The sequence below is a fragment of the Delphinapterus leucas genome, chromosome 4 (genome assembly GCF_059928025.1).
Source record: "Delphinapterus leucas isolate spDelLeu-1000000601 "Yukka" chromosome 4, BTC_Dleu_Yukka2, whole genome shotgun sequence".
Lineage (NCBI taxonomy): Eukaryota > Metazoa > Chordata > Mammalia > Artiodactyla > Monodontidae > Delphinapterus > Delphinapterus leucas.
This window is the reverse complement of record NC_143132.1, coordinates 1,982,268-2,001,116: the sequence shown is the minus strand read 5'-3', so window position 1 is coordinate 2,001,116 and position 18,849 is coordinate 1,982,268. Positions and strand designations below refer to the sequence as shown.

General features: G+C 56.0%; 1 protein-coding gene across 1 annotated transcript; it reads right to left on the bottom strand.

Annotated features, from left to right (window-relative positions):
• Window positions 1–89: 89 nt before the first annotated feature.
• DNMT3L (DNA methyltransferase 3 like) lies at window positions 90–18,511 on the bottom strand. The gene is made up of 13 exons (XM_089910065.1): window positions 18,496–18,511; window positions 18,061–18,238; window positions 14,876–15,039; window positions 14,327–14,476; window positions 13,954–13,998; window positions 13,000–13,264; window positions 12,047–12,218; window positions 9,697–9,784; window positions 8,506–8,594; window positions 6,206–6,281; window positions 5,609–5,748; window positions 2,463–2,548; window positions 90–588 (listed from the first exon to the last, which is right to left on the bottom strand). Exons 1-13 carry the CDS (start codon window positions 18,509–18,511, stop codon window positions 423–425), a joined length of 1,635 nt encoding a protein of 544 aa, XP_089766191.1. The 3' UTR covers window positions 90–422.
• Between the last annotated feature and the right edge of the window lie 338 nt (window positions 18,512–18,849).

Here is an 18,849-nt window from a genome sequence, read left to right as displayed (position 1 = left end):
CCATGTGTCCTGCTCGTCTTTCTCACATACTTTCCTATGTCCTACAGAATAAAATAAAGGTGGTGCTTATACACAAAAACACCAAAAAATGACCCACAACGATCATAATAAATATATTTTAACTTCCCAACTGGTACAAAGAAACATTTCCAGCAGCCCAACGTGCACGGTAATGTCAGGGTCTCGTCCACCGTTAGACCCGAGGCTTCGCCCCCTCCCACCAAAGGTCATGGTGGGAGCGGGGCCCTGTATCTCCAGACCCAAAGGGATGATGGGCCTGTAGCAAACTCGGAAAATCCAAAGTTAAGCAAATAAAATAATAATTTGAAAAGGAAAAAACAAACAATGTAAGGAAAGTTGTCTTTGTTCTAGGAAAAGTCTCTTTTTTTTTTTTTTTTTTTTTTCACGGTATAATGACTCATTTATAAAGAGGAAGTGAGTTCTGTTGAAAAATACTTGAAATATTCTCTCAGGGGGAGAAAACAATTCTTCACCAGCATGGCTGGGCCCTGGGTGGGGGGCTTTGCTCTCTGCCTGTCCTGAGCCAGCAGGGATAATTCCTCCTGGGGATCCAGAGCTGAATGCCTGCTGTAAAGGAGAGCGGGGGCTCAGTACCCACCCAAGGGCTCCTGGGAGAAAGCTGGGAGGTGCCCGTCTCGCTAGATTACCCGAGGTCTCTGAGAGAAAGACCCCACCTGCCTTCTGTGAGGTTTTCACCGCGTGGTGGGATGACAAGCATGTCGTGGGCAGTAGGGGACGATGGCTCCCACACTCCTCCCGGGGAAGGGCCTGTCACCCGAGACGGGTGCACAGAGGGTCCCCAAGGGCAGACCACTGGCCCAGCTCAGCAGGTCTCACTTTCAGGGTGGAGAGGCCACCACGGAGCAGACCCACAGAGAAGGGAGGGCGGGACTTGTGAGCAAGTCTGGTCAAGCGGTGTTCCACGGCCCTTCCGAGGGTTCTGCTGCACCCGAGATGAGCACGGCTGCCTGTGGGCCCTGGGCTGCCTGTGCCGGAGGGCCACGTAGCAGGGACCCCGCTCGTCATGTGATGAAACCCTGGGGACTCAAGTCTCGCGGACGTGGCGCCTGGCACCTCGCTGGACTCGGGGAATATTTCTCAGCTCAGTTTTTGCAGGGGGGTGAAGACCACGGACAAGATGCCAGAAACACACAGCGCCCCTCTTGGTGCCCTCCCTGCCCGCATCCTTGGGGCAGCTCCACTGTCCAAGGGAGGCCGGTGCTGTCTGAAGGCAGCTGCCCATCATCCCAGCAAAACGGTCCCTACTTCCAGTGAGGGGGGTCTCCCTCACGACTGAGACAGTGTGAGCCTGAAGGGAAGCACCTGCTGCGCTCCTGGGGCCCAGGCCCCGTCACCCACCTCCGGGGGAGAGAAGTGGGGAGACGCCGTGGAGGAGGTGGGGTGACCCTCAGGTCTTCCGAAGAGATAATGTTTCGGAACCTGCTCCACCTGGCTCCCCACGTCCCCGCTACAGTCCTGGCTGGGGGCCTGGTGGGTACCACAGCGTGAGCGGGGCGAAGGCTGGCACTGGGAGGCGGTGAAAAGAAGTTTCCAGGCACTGCCGGGGGAGGACCCATGACTTACTGTCCTGGAAGGTGCAGGCAACATTGGTCCAACACAAGGACGAAGGCCAGACGCACGGGGCTTGGGGGAGGAGACGGCCTTCTCCTCAGGGCTCGGGGGGCCGTGTGTGGCGGGGACAGTGGAGGAGGGCAGGGTCCCGGCAGCAGAAAGGCTGCCTGAAGCGGTGGGGTGGCCGGCCCGGGGCTGTGGGTGTGCAGGGCTGGCGAGGGGACATGCGTGAGAATCGGCAGTCCTGAGGATGTTCCAGGAGCACCGAAGGCCGTGTGTGCGTGTGTGTGCCCGTCTGTGTGTGCATGAACGCGTGTGTGTGCACGTGTGTGTGCACGTGTGTGTGCGTGTATGTGTGTGTGTGAAAGCCCAAGGCAGGCCTGTTTGAGGGGCTGAAAGAAGCTCAGTGTGGCCCAAACGCACACAGTGGGGTGCCCATGAGGATGTGGGCTTGTGTGAGTGTGTGCTCTGTGTGTGACGAGTGTGAGCCTGTGAGACAGCGGGTGTGTGCTTGTGAGCGTGGGGCTGTGCAGGGTGAGGCACGTGCCTGGAGCCTGGGGAGTGGGGACCGGGACCGGGGCACATGTGCCGCGTGGCTCCTGTCCGGGGGTTTGTCCGGAGGTGAGACGCTCAGAGGCACCAGGGCAGAAGCGGGGAGAAGGTCCCCGAAGTGGAAAGGGGGCACCGCTGACCTTGAGCTTGTCCAGAACTTGTGGGGCGGCCCCTGACCTGGGCACAGAGGCTGCCCCGGGCACGGCTCTGTGTAGAAAACCCTCCACTCTCTTGCACTCTCAGACTTGTTTCCCTGGTGAACCCGAAGCAGCCTGTGTCCCTCCAAGTTTCCAGGGACGCAAATGCACAGGAAATACCTCTTCACGGCGGGGATGTTGCTCCACACGTGCACGGCGTTCCGGATGGTACTGCCATGGACGTCCTGGATGGTCACCGGGTCAGTCTGAGGGATAAAAATGTCAACTATGAACTGGGGCACCCACAGTGGGCACCACACCTGAGCCCAGAACAGTGTCCCGGGCCTCCTAGACCGATTATGTCTCCCAGTCGACACTGCTTACATGTCACATCTTTTTTCTCATAAATCACCTTGTAAGGAAAAAAGCCGAGATATTATTTTAGACCTTGTGACTGGTAGGTTATTTTCACTCCCACAGGTCACCTGGCCCAGGGACTCCCCGCCTGCTGCATGGCAGAGACGGATTCCCGTGAAGGCCAAAGAAGTCCTTGCTCTTTGAGCCACGAGATATGTCACGGCAGGCAGATAAGAGGCTCTGCGGGCAGACAGCAGTGTTTCCTCAAGGGCCGGTGCTTCACGAGGCCCACAGGAGCCAAGGGCGTGGTCGGATCCTGGGACCGCAGTCTCCGTAGAAAGCACCGGAAGGTCAGGGAAGGAGGGGCTGGGGGGGAGTCGTGGCAGGAGGGAGGTCATCCAGTCCCCGACACCCAACCAGGTGGCCTGAACTTTACCTCTCCGGACTTGGAGTGGTGGGGCGTGCAGAAAGGCCCACGTGGACCGTTCCCAAGTCTGACCATCCCTGGACACATTAGTCTCCTCCCGTGTCCAGACACCTGGCCGGGAGGAGAGCTCACACCTGGATGTACCATCCAGACACCTGGCCGGGAGGAGAGCTCACACCTGGATGTATCCTCAGGTGCCGGGCAGAAAGAGACGGTCCTGTATTGGGCACATCTAGCTATTGCCTGCCGTCAGCAGGAATGTGGTTCCACAGCAAGATGGGAGCAGTGACAGGACATGTGGGAAGGTCTCTTCTTTGCCTACTTCTGATTTGGGACCAATTCCGATCTACCCAATGTGCTCACAAAGCGATCAAGAGTCAGTATCCTTGCTGTCCTCCAAGTCTGCTGATGGCTGGCACCCAGGTTGGGAGACTGTGCTTTTTGTCTGGACTCGTGATTACTCTTCATAGATTTTTCAGTAAACAGGTCACCTTACAAGCCTCATCATGACTGCTGATATGTGGTGACATGTCAGTATTTAAAAATTCCGGGCTTCCCAAAAAGGAGAAATAACCACGGATGCGGAAGAAAGTAAGAGAATCGTGAGGCCACTTTGCTCAACCCTATGAAAATGATTTTTAAACTTTAATTAAATGGGTGACATTCCGGGAAAACATAACTTACCAAATAGATCTCAGAAAAGATTGAAAATCTTAACAGATGAGTTCCCACAGAAGAGTTGCTCCCATTTTAAAACAATAGCAACAAGAACCAATCGCAGCAATTGCACAGGAAAAGTCTGTCGAATTTTAAAATATTTTTATGAAGCAAACTTAGCACTGACATCCCAACCCAATAAAAATAGCACAAAACAAGACAACCTCACACACCCACCTCTCTCGTGCTTGTCAAAGCAACAAATCCTACGGGAAATGCAGTTCACTAGATTTCAGCAATCTGTCAGAACAGCCACACCCCACGACTAATTGGGTATTTTCCAGGAATGCAAAGATGGATCACTATTATGAAATCTATTAGTATATTATATCCTATTAATAGATCTAAAGAAGGAACTTAATTCTCTCCATAGACGTAAAAAAGAACATTTGACAGAATCCAACAATTATTCTTGATAGAATGGCTCAAAAAATAGAAATCAAGGGAAACTTCTGGAAATTTCCTTAACATAGTGAAATTTATCAATCTCAACCTCAAAGCCAGCATCAGCTTAGTAGAGAAACACTGGACACATGTACGTGCAAGTCAGGACCCAGGCAGACATGTCCCATCACTACTGTGGTTCAACGTGAGACAAGAGAGACGTGTCTGAGGTACAAAATTAGAAAGAAAAAACTATCATGACCTGCAGATAATCTGCTCAAATACCCAGAAAGTCTAAGTGAACCAACTATAAACCACTTTCATCCACAAAGTAATCCAAGAAGGCAGCAGAAGCTAAATTAATGTAGAGACGAGATCAATCGTTTCTTGAATCAAACCAGTAAGAAAGATACAAAACAAGTAAGATACAAAATGGAAAATCCCAACTGCATAGGAGGGAAGAAGACAGGACATTTGGGAGCCAAGGCGAGGGAACGCAGAGAGCTGGGGACACCCCGTGGGCAGGTGAGGGGAGCGGCAGCTCGGCCGCCGGGGGGGGTGGTGGTCTGCGCGGGCACCCTCCCGGGGCAGTGGCAGCATCCCTGAAAACGGCACATGGACCCCGTGGTCTCATTCCGGAATCCACCCCGCAGATGTCCCCACTCACGCCCCCTCCTCATAGCATTGTTTGTAAGAGCAAGAGATTGGAAACAGCCCAACTCTCTGTCCCCGGGAACGGGTTAAAGGCATTTTTCACATCCATACAAAATAAAACTGCACAAAACAAAACATGTACGTCAAAACAAAGAGTGAGAAAGGTACTTTTCCAACAGAACGATTTCCAAGGTCACGGTTAAGTGAAAAAAGCCCGACGCAGGGCAGCGGGGTGGGCAGATGTGTAGGTCTGTGAAGACGTCCTGGAGGTGGCCAAGGACCCGAAGACAAGTGCAGTGGGGACAGCAGGGGTGGGGAAGCCAGGAGACTTTCACTGCGGGGACCCCGGGCCTGGCCTGGGGCTGCCCTGTGTGTGGGTCTGCTGGGAGGGACGGGCCAGGTCAGCCCTGGACAAACTGGTCACTGAGTCCAAAAGTGGCTGCTCTAATGGTCAGGACTTGGGCCTGAGGACAGAAACAGCAAGGCTGTCGGTGCCCCAGGATGGGTTTGAGTGTGTGTGTGTGTAACTGACGGTTGCACTGCGCATTGCGGTGTGCGAGTGCGAGTGTGCGTGCGCCCAGGTGGGGTGGCGGGGAGGAGAAGGACATGACCCGAGGTGGCGGGATCCTAAATCCAGGGCAGTGCAAAGGCACTGTTGGGACCTCAGTGGTGAGACGGCCCTCGTGGGCCCTGTGAACTCTGAAAACCCAGACCTCGGGACCGGGACCTAAGCGGTGCCCCCCGGGGGTCCCAAGTGTCCCTCGGGGAGGCCGCGGCCCGCACCCACCTCCAGAAAGCGAGTGGCCACGACGCGGTCGTCCTGGGTCAGCACCAGGTTGTCCACGAACATCCAGAAGAAGGGCTGGGGGCTGCCTGGCCGGGGCCTCGCGTACCGCAGGATGCGGTGGAACTGGAACAGGTACCACGCTGGGGTGGGGAGCAAAGAGGTGGGTCTGGGCTCTGCCTGGAGGGACCCGGGACGCAAGGGCGGGGCTCTGGTGGGGCGGGGCCGCCTGCTCCCCAGGGCAGTCCTGCTCCTGCAGCTGCAGCCTCCAGGGCACAGGTGCGGGAGGCTGGGCGACGCCGCACAGGGACACACAGCCCTGCGGACAGGGTGGGAGGGGCGCCAGGCCGCCCTGGGCTGACGGACCCACTCGCTGTCTTGGTTGCGGTGATGGCTCACAGGGTACTCACTTCAAAACCCACCATGCTGTACTTACTGAATACGGACAATTGACCTATGTCTCTGATACCCCAATAAAGGTGATTGTTTAAGAATGCAGACGGTTTCCAATTCCTGCCCTCCCTGAGGAGAGCTGGGGTGCGTAGGAGGGCGTGGCGGACAAGAGGCTCTGGAGTCTGAGCAGATGGCCAGGCCTCTTACCTGGGGGCTGGCTGCAGGCGTGGCCCAGCGGGGGCGTAGAGCCGTAGGCGAGGTCGAAGGGGCCCCATACTTCCACCTGCAGGAGAGCGCGCGGCTCAGGAGGGCAGAGAGCTCCCCCGGGGCCGGGCACCTTTCCTCTCTGACCCTGTGATTCAGGCTGACCCTCATGGAAGGGGTCGGGGGGCGGTGAAACCCACCGGGTCAGACCTGCCCCTTGGTTCAGGGGGTGCAAGGAGCCCTGCTTTCTCTATCATCTCAGGGAGGCCGGCCCTCAGCAGAGCCCTGGGAACCCGAGCGCGGTGATTCTTTTGTGCCGGGCATGGCCCTTACAGACCCTCCAGGGAGAGTGACACGGGGCCCCCAAGGATTCATGCGGATTCTGTGTGTTGCTGGGAAATACAGGTGGAAGCCCTGATGGGTCACTGGGTAGCAGGTAGCCTTCCCTGGTGAGCGCGAGCCGCCCCTGCTGCACCTCCCCTGACCCCCAGCCCCGTCCAGGCCCCTACAATCCCACCTGAGCTGAGACGCTGAGGATTCCCTTCCCCCATCAGGGGCCCAGGTGACTGAGGGACCCAGTTAGAGACTCTAGCCCGTGTCACTCTTCTTGAAAAACAATGGAAAGACCCAAATACTGGATCCCTGGCTTTCTGACAGCAGCCCGTCCAGAGCAGACGTGGCTTCCCTGGACCCTCCCCAAGTCACTTAACAGAAGCCGACACCTGACGTTAGCCTCCGGCCTCACGTGCCCCTGACCTCACATGCCTTGTCGCAGTCAGCTCTGACCTTGACCCAGGCGCGCTCCTGGTGGCTTCAGCTCCAGTGAAGCCTGCTGACCAGCGCAAGTACAGCAGGGGGTCTGGACAGGGAAGGGGCAAGGGGGCTAGAGGAGGTGAGCGTGGGCTGGGGGCCCGGGACCCGCATCCCAACACTCTACACGAAGACGGCTGCTGAAATGACCCCAGGAAAGGCTGTGAAGGAAGCAAGGTCCTAGAGGGAACACCCTGCTGTCCCCGAGAACCCGCCAGTGTGCACTTGAAATCCCCCGAAACCCGCGGCCAGGTGTGGCTGTGCAGACGTGGAAGCCGGACACCCCCACCTCTAGGGTGGGCTGCACGGTGGGAAAGCCCATTTTACAGGCCTCGTGAAAAAGGAGTGAAGCCAGGACTGGTCGTTGGGGAACCGAGTGACGACACATGTGAGCCACTGTCACCCCTGAGACGCAAAAGCTCATTACGGGAGGGGGTGTCTAGACCCTTGGCTGCGCCAGCGAGAGCCCCTCCATGTCTGATCTGTTCTTGCAGCTCTGCTACTTGGGGAGGGCTCGTGTCACTCTCCAGTCCCGCCTTGACCGTCCTGCCCTGGCAGGGAGGACCCCGCCCTGGGGGGCCTGGGACGAGGGTGCGGGTGGGCGCAGGCTCCAGAAATGCTTCCTGGTGGGACGTCCGAAGGGGCCAGAGGGGCAAGAAGAGAGCTGTCCTGGGCTTCGGGGCAGGGCAGACCCCAGGGGGACGGAGGAGGGGGGCGTCTCCAGTCTCAGCCAGGGAGGAGGGCTGGCCCCTGGGACACGGCCCCCCGGCCAGACGGGGAGCAGAGCTGAGAGGCCCTGCCGGCACCCGGGGGGTGAACTGGGTCCCCCCACATTGGCTGCTTCCTTGCTGCCACCTTCTGTGGCCAGTGTTCTGGCCCCTCTGACCCCGTGCCCGTGGTTGTCGGGCTCTGGGGATGACGGGCTTTAATTCTCCTGTGAGAGGCTGTGTGGGCGAGCGGGTGACTGACCAGGTCTTCCTTCCCTGAGGCCACAGAGGTGGCGGCCCGGCCCTTTCCCATCCGCGGCAGCTCGCGGCCCAGCTGCTGAGTCATTTTTAGGCCCTTCCTCCAAGGCCGCCGTCCAGGACAGCAGGAAATAGCCTTCGAGGGAGCCAGACGTTTCATGACAGCGCTCGGAGAATGTTTTCAAACAGTCAGTGGTGGTTGTGTTCAAGACTAAGCACTTTATTTTAGGAGCCCCTCCCTAGGTGGCACCATCACAGGTGGTGGGATAGGCCCCTTGGGTTTCAACAAACCAGGCGGGAGCTTTGGCCAACGGTTCTCCTCTGGGCGGTGGGCAGCGGGGGGCTACGGACATGACTCTCTCAGCTCTCCCGCCGTGGGGGGCCGACATCCCCCCAGGTGGGCCCTGCTGGGGACAGAGCATCCGGGCTGCACCTCCCCCACCCCCTCCAGTCCCCCTCCCCCGACGCACCCCCTCCCCCCGGTCTGCTCTCACCCCTTGGTGCCTGGAGGAGCACAGCAGTACTTACGTCCCTCCTCACTACGTTGGTGACATCATCCAAATGCTTCAGTTTCCCCGGCTCAGAACCATGTTCCAAAAAGCCCAAACTCATCAGCTCTGGGTGGGGAGCAAAGGGGACACACAGGGCTGACGCTGGTTTTTGACCCCATGTGGAACTAAAGGGCTGCCGTTAGCAAGCAGACTTTATCTTTTCAACCGCATGACGGGGGGAGCCAGCAAACTCCACTGAGAACTGATTTCAGAAAGTCAAGCAATTTGTCGCAAAGCCAGGCCCTCCTGGCTGCAGTGTCACTCTCTGGGTTAGGAATCCACTGGGTGGTGGCCGTCCACGCTGATGTCACCTGGTCAGGCTGTGTGACACGGCTGGGTTGCAGGGGGGTCTGCAGCCTGGGCATGGGACAACTAGCCCAGAAAGAATCTTAACAAATTGAACTAAGGATGCATCGTCCGGGCAGGGACTTGAAGGCTGGGTGGCCACGGGCTTCCTTCAGGGGAAAGCTGTGTCCACTCTGTACGTCTCAGCCCCCAGGTCCCTAACACGGGTGTGCATGAGGCCGCTGTGACCACACTACACAAGACACGGGGCATAGCGCCAGAAGTGGGGTGGACGACCCCCCCCATTCCATTTGGCCAGAGACAAGGAGTATTTTCACGGATTCTTCTTACATCTGCCGGGCCCAGGAGAATCCATAGGATTTCCAAAGGCACCAGCAGGTGGGGTCTGCTCAGGGTACAGAGGGGCAGGACACCCAGGCAAGGCTGGAATGCAGCACGTGACCAGCCTGCGCAACCTGGGAGATTTGGGTAGAGAGGGAGGGTGCAGGGAGCCCTGCGAGGGGTGGGGCAGCCCTGTAAGGCAGCCAGGTATGTGGAGGTGTCTGAGGTTTGGTGGCCGTGGGCAGGGCTGTCCTAGGCAGAGAGCCTGGGCCCCATGGCCCTCACTACAGCGTTTCACACCCACCGTCTTGCAACGTGAATTTTCTTTCCAAGGCATCCCTGCTGAAGGAAGGAGCCCCAGGTGCTCTTGCAACCCTCTCCTCCTGAAAATGACCCTCAGGTCCCCAGCCTCAAACATGTAGCAAGTGCATCATAGGGGACATTTCGACCCCGCCCATCGCCCACTCCCCCGGTCCCCCATGGGTCTCGCTCCAGGCAGACCCATCTTCCATTGTCAGTCCTCAGACATCACTGCACCCACCTTTCTTGATGTCCCCAAAAAGGGACAGCACCCGGATGGGCTCTCTCTTCCACATGGGCACAGTTTTGTACATCTCAAGGGGACTCTCCTATTTATTTTTTTTTAAAAAAAGGATGTTCTGATGACTGCTTGGTTGTACAGCCCATGAGTGACAAGAAAAATTCTTTCTGGCTCTGCAGAAGCTTTTCCCCTGATGAATGAGGACACACCTGCCGAGGCAGCTGGCCCCACCCTGACTGCACTGACCCCCAGGCCTCCGTGAGACCCCACCCATTACCCAGGACGAGGGCTTCTGTCTTCCACACCAAGCCCCCAGCCTGGGCCATCTCTAGCAAAGGAAAGGCAGGTGCGAGGGCATTATCCTGACTGTGAAGGAAGATAATTCTATCCCGAGAGAAACCACTTCCCTTGTATTTCTTGGGAAGAGTCTCAAACCTGGGGGATTTTGAATACCCACGGCCATGGGATTCACCCGACCCCTCTCCGTCCCCTCTGCGGGCTCTGAACGTGGGCCTCAAGCCACACAGCACCCCTGAAGGCTACCAGTGTCAGGCATCTCCCAGGCCAGGCCTGAGCCAGCCCCTGAGTCCTGCCATGAAGGAGCCAGGAAGGCCTAGGGTAACACCCGCCCACCCCGCAGGGCACCCGGTGGCAGAGACCCGATGGATCTATTCATGAAACAAGCACCCCAGCGCCACCTGACCCCCAGGAGGTTGCACTTGGGAGTGCCTGGCCTCCCACGAACTGCGGATGGGATTCCAGGCCTAGGCAGGGGCACTGCCTGGGGGTGCGGGAGGGGGGTCCCAGGAGACCCTGAGCCCCAGGGGGAAGGGTCTGCCCAGGGCTGGAGCAGGTGGGCACCCAACGCAGGCAGCCAGTGAAGCGGCGGGCGAGTGTAAGGGAGGGCAGGCTGCCCGGAGGAGGAGGCGTGGGGAGGTGAGAAGGGCGGGGCGGATCCCGCGCAGGCACAGCCCTGAGGGACACTTGCAGACACACGTCCTGGTCCCCCGCGGCAGCCGCAGGAGCAGTGCCTCCTTCCCGCTGTGCTCCGGCTCTAGTGGCACTAATACCAGCTGTGAGCATCAACCCCTTCTCCCTTCAATGAGAAACTCGTCCTGCAGTCTGCCAGCACGGGGCCTTTCTGCACTGAGAGGGAGCGTTTCTGCCGCTCACCGGACCGTGAGAAGGCTCTACGGGGAGTGCAGGCACCTTGCTCCGAAAAGCACCATAAAGGCACCTGCTCCCATCTGGCTTCAGGGAGCACTGGGTGGTGGGGCTACCATGTGCCACCGTGGTGGCCCAGCAATGCCGTGTGTGGCGACTCTCCAGAACCAGCCTGGCCATGCGCCACAAGAGAGAGAGCCTGAGACCCCAGGCCACCACGGTGAGCACCCAGCCTTCCCCATCACGTGGCCACCCTCCCTCTGTGCGTCTCTGTCCCCTTCCTTCCTGTTAGATGACACCAATCATTGCATTTCATGTCACCCTAATCCAGGATGACCTTACCTTGAGATTCTTAACTAAATTACGTCTGCAGAGACCCCATTTCCAAAATAGGCCATGTTCACAGGCAACAGGGGTTAGGACGTGGATGTGTCTTTGGGGGACAGAGCTCAACCCACCATGATGAGCCCAAACTCCTGCCTAGCTCCCAGATCCCGACCTTGATCCTGGAGAGGACCCACGTCTGTGCCAGCTGTCCAGGCTGGACCAGGAGAGCCTGCCCGGGCGTTTACTCCCACTTGCTGGACCTAGAGGCACACCTCTGCTGGGCCCCTCTCCTACGTCCTACAAATGCCTCATTCCCAGGCTTGGAAGAAACAAAACTGCCATGCAAAAGTGATTTGTAGAGGGACTTCCCTGGTGGCACAGTGGTTAGGAATCTGCCTGCCAATGCAGGGAGCACGGGTTCGAGCCCCGGTCTGGGAAGATCCCACGTGCTGCAGAGCAAATAAGCCCGTGCGCCACAACTACTGAGCCTGCGCTCTAGAGCCCGCGAGCCACAACTACTGAAGCCCATGTGCCACAACTACTGAAGCCCGTGAGCCTAGAGCCCGTGCTCCGCAACAAGAGAAGCCACCACAATGAGAAGCCCACGCACCGCAACGAAGGCCCAACGCAGCCAAAAATCAATAAATTAATTTAAAAAAAAGAAAAAAGTTAAAAAAAATAAAGTGACTTGTAGAAGACAGAGCATCTATCGGACAAAGAGGGGATGAGAAGAGCGCATTTGCTTAAAAGCCCTTAACATCATTGTGTAAGAGGGAGCGGACGGGCATTTTGCAGCCCGTCACCAGAGGAAAGGAACCAAGTTAGGGCCGCCGAGCACCCGCACCCGCTGTGTCCTCACCGCCTCCAGGTCGCAGAAGGCCTTCAGCCACCCCCGCCACTTCTTCCTCCTCTGCAGCAGCCCACTGCGGGGGAAGGGCAGGCACAGGAAGCAGACCCAGTTACTCATGGCCTGCACTTTCCCCGAGGTCCCGGGGCCCACCAGGCTGTCGATGCACTCGAAACAGTAGCACCTGGAGTCAAACAGAGAACCACAGCGACAGGCCTGCCACTGCCTTGGCCGCCAGGTAGGCAGAGGCGAGCCTGCTCCTTGCTCCGGAGAGAAGGGTGGAGGCCACACGCGGGCTCAGGTGAGAAGACGGAGCTGGCAGGGGCGGGAGGCGGGGCTGCGGCCCGGGGAAGGGCACGGGTCCCTCTTGGGGACCCAGAGCGACGGGAACCCAGCCATCTGCAGAAGACAGCAGGGGGTCTGTGGGTAGTGACAGATTTCACAGACTCCCCTAAGCCAGCTGGCTCCCTCCTCCAAACTCCAGATCCTGAGAAACCAGGCAAGATCTCTGCAGGAGCGCCCACTGCGGGGTCGGGGCGGGGCTGCAGACTTGGGGCAACGCAGCAGTAAATACCAGGACGCCCGGAACGACTGAGGGGAGGGGACCACGGGTAATGCTTAGGCTGGTATGTAGCAGGGAATGAATACGCCTCGCCTGACCCCAGCCGCATGGGTTTCCTGTCGCTGCCCTACTTAACCACGGAGGGAGCAGCTATGTCTTGGCGATAAAAACAGAAAGAGAAATCACAAGCACAGATCTTCTGACACACCCTTCCCCTAGGTCATGGCTATACACCAAATGAAACATTTGAGATGGAAATGGAAAGCTTTGGAGAAAGTCATACTTTTGGGAGGTGAACCCCTTTGGACTCTGGGATGAGGAGCTGAGAAGAATGGGAGTTTCCCAGGCTTGTGGGCAGTGGCCTTTCACCCCTTGCCCGGACCCCCGGGGCCCCTGGCCTCACCGCGTGCAGTCGGGGTTCTCACAGATGAGCAGCGTCTCTCCCGCACAGCATATGGAGCAGTAGGACAGGTACCCGTCCTCGTCGTACAAGAAGAGGCACTCCAGGAACTTGTCCTTGGTGAGGGCAAAGCCAGGCTGCCTCTGTTCCAAGGCCTCCATGGAGCCGCCGCACGCCTCCCTGCTTACCTTGCACGGAGTGCACATCCCTCCCTCAAACAAAGGGTGCCGCGTGTGCACCCGGAAACTTCCGCAGCAGATACACATGTCTGAGGTGAAAACCCACAGGGCAACGTGTCATAATGCTGGCAGGCACAGCAACAGACTTAGGAACAAGTTTAACAATAACAAAAAAAGGGCAAGACCTGTACACTGAAAACCAGAAACTAGTCCTCAAAGAAATCAATGATCAAACAGATGGGAGGGCATCCCATGTTCATAGATCAGAAAACTAGACAGTGTTAAAATGGAGAGCCTCCCCAAATCTGGTTTTCAGAAACCTGATCCTTCTCAAAATCCCAGCTGGTCTTTTCCTTTCTTTCTTCCCTTTTTTTTAGAAATTGCTAAGATGATCCTAAAATTCATATGTAAATGCAGGGGATCCAGAATGGGCAAACCCAAAGAGAAAGAAAGTAGATTCGTGGTCGCCTAGGGTTGAAAGAGGGGAGGCAGAGGGATGAGGAATGAGGACGGACTGTTGATGGGTACCAGTTTCTTTTGCGGATGACGAAAATGCCCTAAAATTAGATTGTAGCGATGGGTACACATATCTGTGATTACGCTAAAAGACAATGAAGTGTACGCTTCAAATGAAGTGTCAGGGTCCTTGGGGCAGGTGGAGGGGACACGAGCTGGGCACCATACACTGCCCTCTTCCATGGACGGACAATGAGTGAGGCAGCAAGTCTTTCCTCAGCTGTCTGACGTCCCTTCACCTGGGCAGGTGTGCGATGCTCACCTTCTATGTCTCGCTGGTTAACCTTGACTTCATATGCAATAAGATCTGGAAAAGAAAATAAGTAGCCCCTTCCTCTGCCTGTCTCCTAATTTAGACACCTCAAGAGATGAGCCTCACAAGTCCTTGGTGAAGGACTTCTGACGTCACAGGAACCAGAGGATCAGCCCCCCCCCCGCCCCGCCCTGTCCCCTCCGCCTTTCATGGCGACATGTTAAACATCTGAGCTGGTGGGGTGGGGTGGGGGAGGCTTTGAGTGGGGCCCTTCTGCTTCTGAGTGACGTGGGAGTATTCCAGAAGCCGGGAACCCTAGACTCTGCCCAGGCCCGGGGTCAGCATCCCAAGTGATGGAGCCAGTACCTGAATAAGCCCTCACCTCTGCGGAGCCTGGGTGACGGTGGGGATGACTGCTCGCTGGAGCCCACCGGGATGATGTCCATGCTGTGCTCTGCTTCCGGGTCCAGGACTGCAGCAGTGGCCGTGGGGACACCAAACCAGGAGACAGGACGCGCACCAGACAGGGAGAAAGTGTTCCATCAGCCTCCGTCTTGGAGCCCCAGACCCCCAGCACGGAGACTGAGCAGACTGCCCAGCCCGGCCCCTACCCACCTCCCACCATGACACTCACCCCTCTCGACCCCCAGGGTCAAGGGGCAGGAAGACCAGTGGGGAGTGCCAACCTCGAGAGGGGGCTCGGTGGGCGCAGTCAGGTGGGCAGCTTCTCCCCACAAATGGGAGGGCAGGGGGCCTGGAAGGGCCCAGGGTCCACCACGGCCCCTCCCTCCTTCTGTGTCCTCCCTAGCTGTGCACCCCTCAGCCACCCCCATGCTCCTGCCGCCCCACTGTCCCCCAGACCCCAGCCTGTGGTCCCTCCCACACGACCCTCAAAGGCAAGGGGTCTATGGAGAAGAAGAAAGGGCCTCACTGATTTCACAGGGCTGGGGACACGGCTCCCCTTCCAGCAGCGGGGCTGGGTCAGGGTCCGAGCCATCCAGGGTTTCCAGGCTCAGGGTTCCCGGGGAGGAGAGGGCCATGGAACCTGGGAAGGGGCCTTCCAGAAACCAGCAGGAACCGGGGGTGCTGGGCCCGCTGGGCGAAGGGGGTGCGAAGGGTGACGTGACGTGCGGGGGCAGGGGAGTGGGGAGGGGCGGGGGAGCCCTCAGTGCCACTGGGTGTTGGCTGGAAGGGTGGGGGGGCTCGCCCCTGTTGGGTGGGGTTAGGGAGTCTGGGGATGGGGGGAGGGTGAGGGGGGCTCAGTAATGGGGAGCTGAGTGTGGGGTGGGGGGGTGGGGGGCTTAGGGGCGGGGCTGTGGTCTTGGGGGAGGGGCAGGAGGGCAGGTGTGGGCAGAGGGAGGTCAGTGGGCTTAGGGAGATCAAGGGTGGGGGTGAAGGTGCTGGGTGAGGGTTGGGGGGGAGTTTACTGCGGTGGGAGGGGCCCAGGGGCAGTGGGGGGGAGGGGCTCAGCTGGGGCCTGGAGGGGGCATAACTCCCCCACCTCTGCTGCGGTGTGGGCTGGGCCTCCTGACTTTCCCAGAAAAAGCTCAGCGCGAGGCGGGGGGGTAACTTTGCAGTGAGAAACCTGACAAACACAGCTCTGCCAGGTGGTCAAGGTCGACGTCAAGAGTGGAGTGGACAGTACTGCCCTGGAGGCACTGAGATGAGGATGGCCCGTCACCTCTGTGGGCTCCCTCCCCATGACCCTGCCTCCACCAGTGAGAAAAATACCAGAAAATTCCAGGGGAGGAACAGCATACAAAATACCTGCCCAGGACTCTTCAAAACTGTCACGCTAAACAAAAGCAGAGAAAATCTGAAAAACCGTCACAGCCAAGAAGAGCGTAAGGAGACGTGATGACTAAATGGGACAGAGAAAGGACATTAGGGGAAAACCAAGGGCATCTAGTAGACTGTGGCTTATCGGTGTAGTGAATGTTGTATCAGTGTTGGTTCGTTAATTGTAACAATTGTATCACACTAATGCAAGACGTTAATGATAGGGGAGACTGGGTGGGGTTTGGGGGAATTCTGTCCTAGCTTCACAAATGTTCCGTAGATACAAACTGTTCTAAAATAGTTTCTGTTTTTAACAACACAGTATTATTGACTATAGTCACCATGCCGGTATATTATATCCCTATCTATGGGAATTTATTTATAACTGGAAATTTGTATCTTTTGACCCTCTTCACCCATTCGCCCATCCCTCAGTCCTCACCTCTGGCAACCACCTTCTCTGTTTCTATGATTTTTAAAAAATATTTATTTATTTATTTGGCTGCACCGGGTCTTAGTTGTGGCATGCGGGACCTTTAGTTGCAGCGGGATCTAGTTCCCTGACCAGGAATCGAACCTGGGCCCCCTGCATTGGGAGCGCAGAGTTGTAACCACTGGACCACTAGGGAAGTCCCAGGTGTTTTTTTTTTTTAATTCCACATGTAAGTGAGATCATATGGTATTTGTCTTTCTCTGTCTGACTTGTTTCACTTAGCATAATGCCCTCAAGGTCAATCCATGTTGTCACAAATGGCAAAATTTCATTCTTTTTTACGGCTGAGTAATATTCCATTGTATACATACACCATATTTTCTTTATCCATTCATCCATTCATGGGCACTTAGGGTGTTTCCGTGTCTTGAATACTGTAAATAATGCCGAACGTGGGGGTGCAGATATCTTCTCAAATTAGTGTTTCCTTGTTTTAGGATGAATATCCAGAAATAGAATTGCTGGATCGTATGGTAGTTCTATTTTTTCCTTCTTGAGGAACCTCCATACTGTTTCCCGTGGTGGCTGCACCAGTTTACATTCTCACAACCGTGCACGAGGGTCCCCTTTTCTCCACACCCTCCCCAGCACTTGTTATTTCTTGTCTTTTTGATACTAGCCACTCTGACAGGTGTGAGGTGGTAACTCACTGTGGTCTTGATTTGCAGTTCCCTAATGATTAGTGATGTTGAGCACATTTTTATGTACCTGGTGGCCATCTGTATGTCTTCTTTGGAAAAACATCTATCCAGATTCCTTGCCTAGATTTTATATCAAATTGTTTGTTGTTTTGCTATTGAGCTATATGAATTCTTTATATATTTTGGATATTAACCCCTTATTAGATATATGATTTTCAAATATTTTCTCCCATTCAGTACATTGCATTTTCATTTTGTTGATGGCTTCCTTTGTAGTGCAGAAGAATTTTTAGTATGATTATAGTCTCATTTGTTTATTTTTGCTTTTGTTGCCTGCACTTTTGGTGTCAAATCCAAAAAACCATTGCCAAGACCGATGTCAAGGAGTTTACCACCTATGTTCTCTTCTAGGAGTTTGTGGTTTCAGGTCTTATGTTCAAGTCTTAAATCCATTTTGAGTTAATTTTTGTGTGTGGTGTAAGATAGTGGTCCAGTTTCATTCTTTGGCATGTAGCTGTCCAGTGTTCCCCAACACCATTAATTGAAGAGACTGTTCTTTCCCCATTGTATATTGGCTCCTTTGTCATAAATTAATTTTCCATATATACGTGGGTTTACTTCTGTGCTTTCTATTCTGTTCCATTGATCTATGTGTCTGTTTTTGTGCCAGTACCATACTGTTTTCATTACAGTAGCTCTGTAACATAGTTTGAAATCAGGGTGTGTGAAAACTCTAGCTTTGTTCTTCTTTCTCAAGATTGCTTTGGCAATTCATGGTCTTTGTGGTTCCACATAAATTTTTAGATTGTTTTTTCTATTCCTGTGAAACCTGCCATTAGAATTTTGATAGGGGTTTCATCAAATCTGTAGATTGCCTTGGCTAATATGGTTATTTTAACAATATTAATTCTTTCAATCCATGAGCATATCTTTCTAAATATTTTAGAATATTTATTTACAAGAGTTTATTAAAACTTTTTTTGGTGGAGGGAAGACAATACTGATGACGACAATGAAATCATTTTCCCCATGTTTGAGTACGTTGTCTTGATTGCCTTCTCCTCCTTTTACTTAGTTTAGCTTTGTTTTTTAACTAGGACACCAGATTAAAAATTATTATAAGGACCAGGAGTGACTGGGGTGCAGGCCTCTCTGTCACCTGACCACACCACCCAACTCCCATGTCACACCCCTGCTCCCCACTCTGCCCTGTCCATGTTGTTCCTGTAACGGAAGGGGAATGTGGGGATTCCAGGGGCCCATTCCAGCTCCATGGAAGGGACTGTCTTCTCGTTGTTGGACCCGAACAGCAGGGAAGGCGTCCTGGGGGCAAGATCACCTGGCCTGGTGACGTGGAGCAGAGGCTCCTGGGAGGTTCCACCTAGGGTACATGGACAAGTACAGGAGTGGGGGGAACCCAGGACACTCCCGGGCAGGTGCCTTCCTGTCAGGGTCTCGGGTCACCGTATGCCCTGCGGCAGCTTGGCAGAGACCAGCACTGTCTGGGGGGGTGGGGGGGCCCTAGTGGTTTGGAAACAGGCCTCAGAGGAGCTGGCCTCTTGGTGACCAGCTCAGTCTCTGAGGCCACCACCAGCATCAGAGTCTGACATGTCAGGACCCTCTGCCGGCCAAGGGTACCCCTGTCCTCACTCATGGACACCCCAGGAAACCCGAAAATCACATGCATGGGAGCAAAGGGCGAGACACAAAGCAGGCCTCCATCTCCATGGGGACCACCCGCCAGCTCCACCTCCCTCTATGGCCCCGCACCCAGCAGTGGTCGCGCTCTGCGAGGGGCAGTTCTGAAGCTTCCTGGGTGAACCCCAGTCCCTCCCAGCCCAGCCCAGTCTGCCTGAGAGCCCTGCCTTCCCTGGCCGGGACTTCTGCAGGGCTGGCGCGGGCCCAGTGAGGACCTGCTGACACCCCTGCGTGAGCCTCGGTGGGCCTGTGGTTAGGCCCCGCCTGGCCTGGTGGTCACCCTCTGGGTGCTGG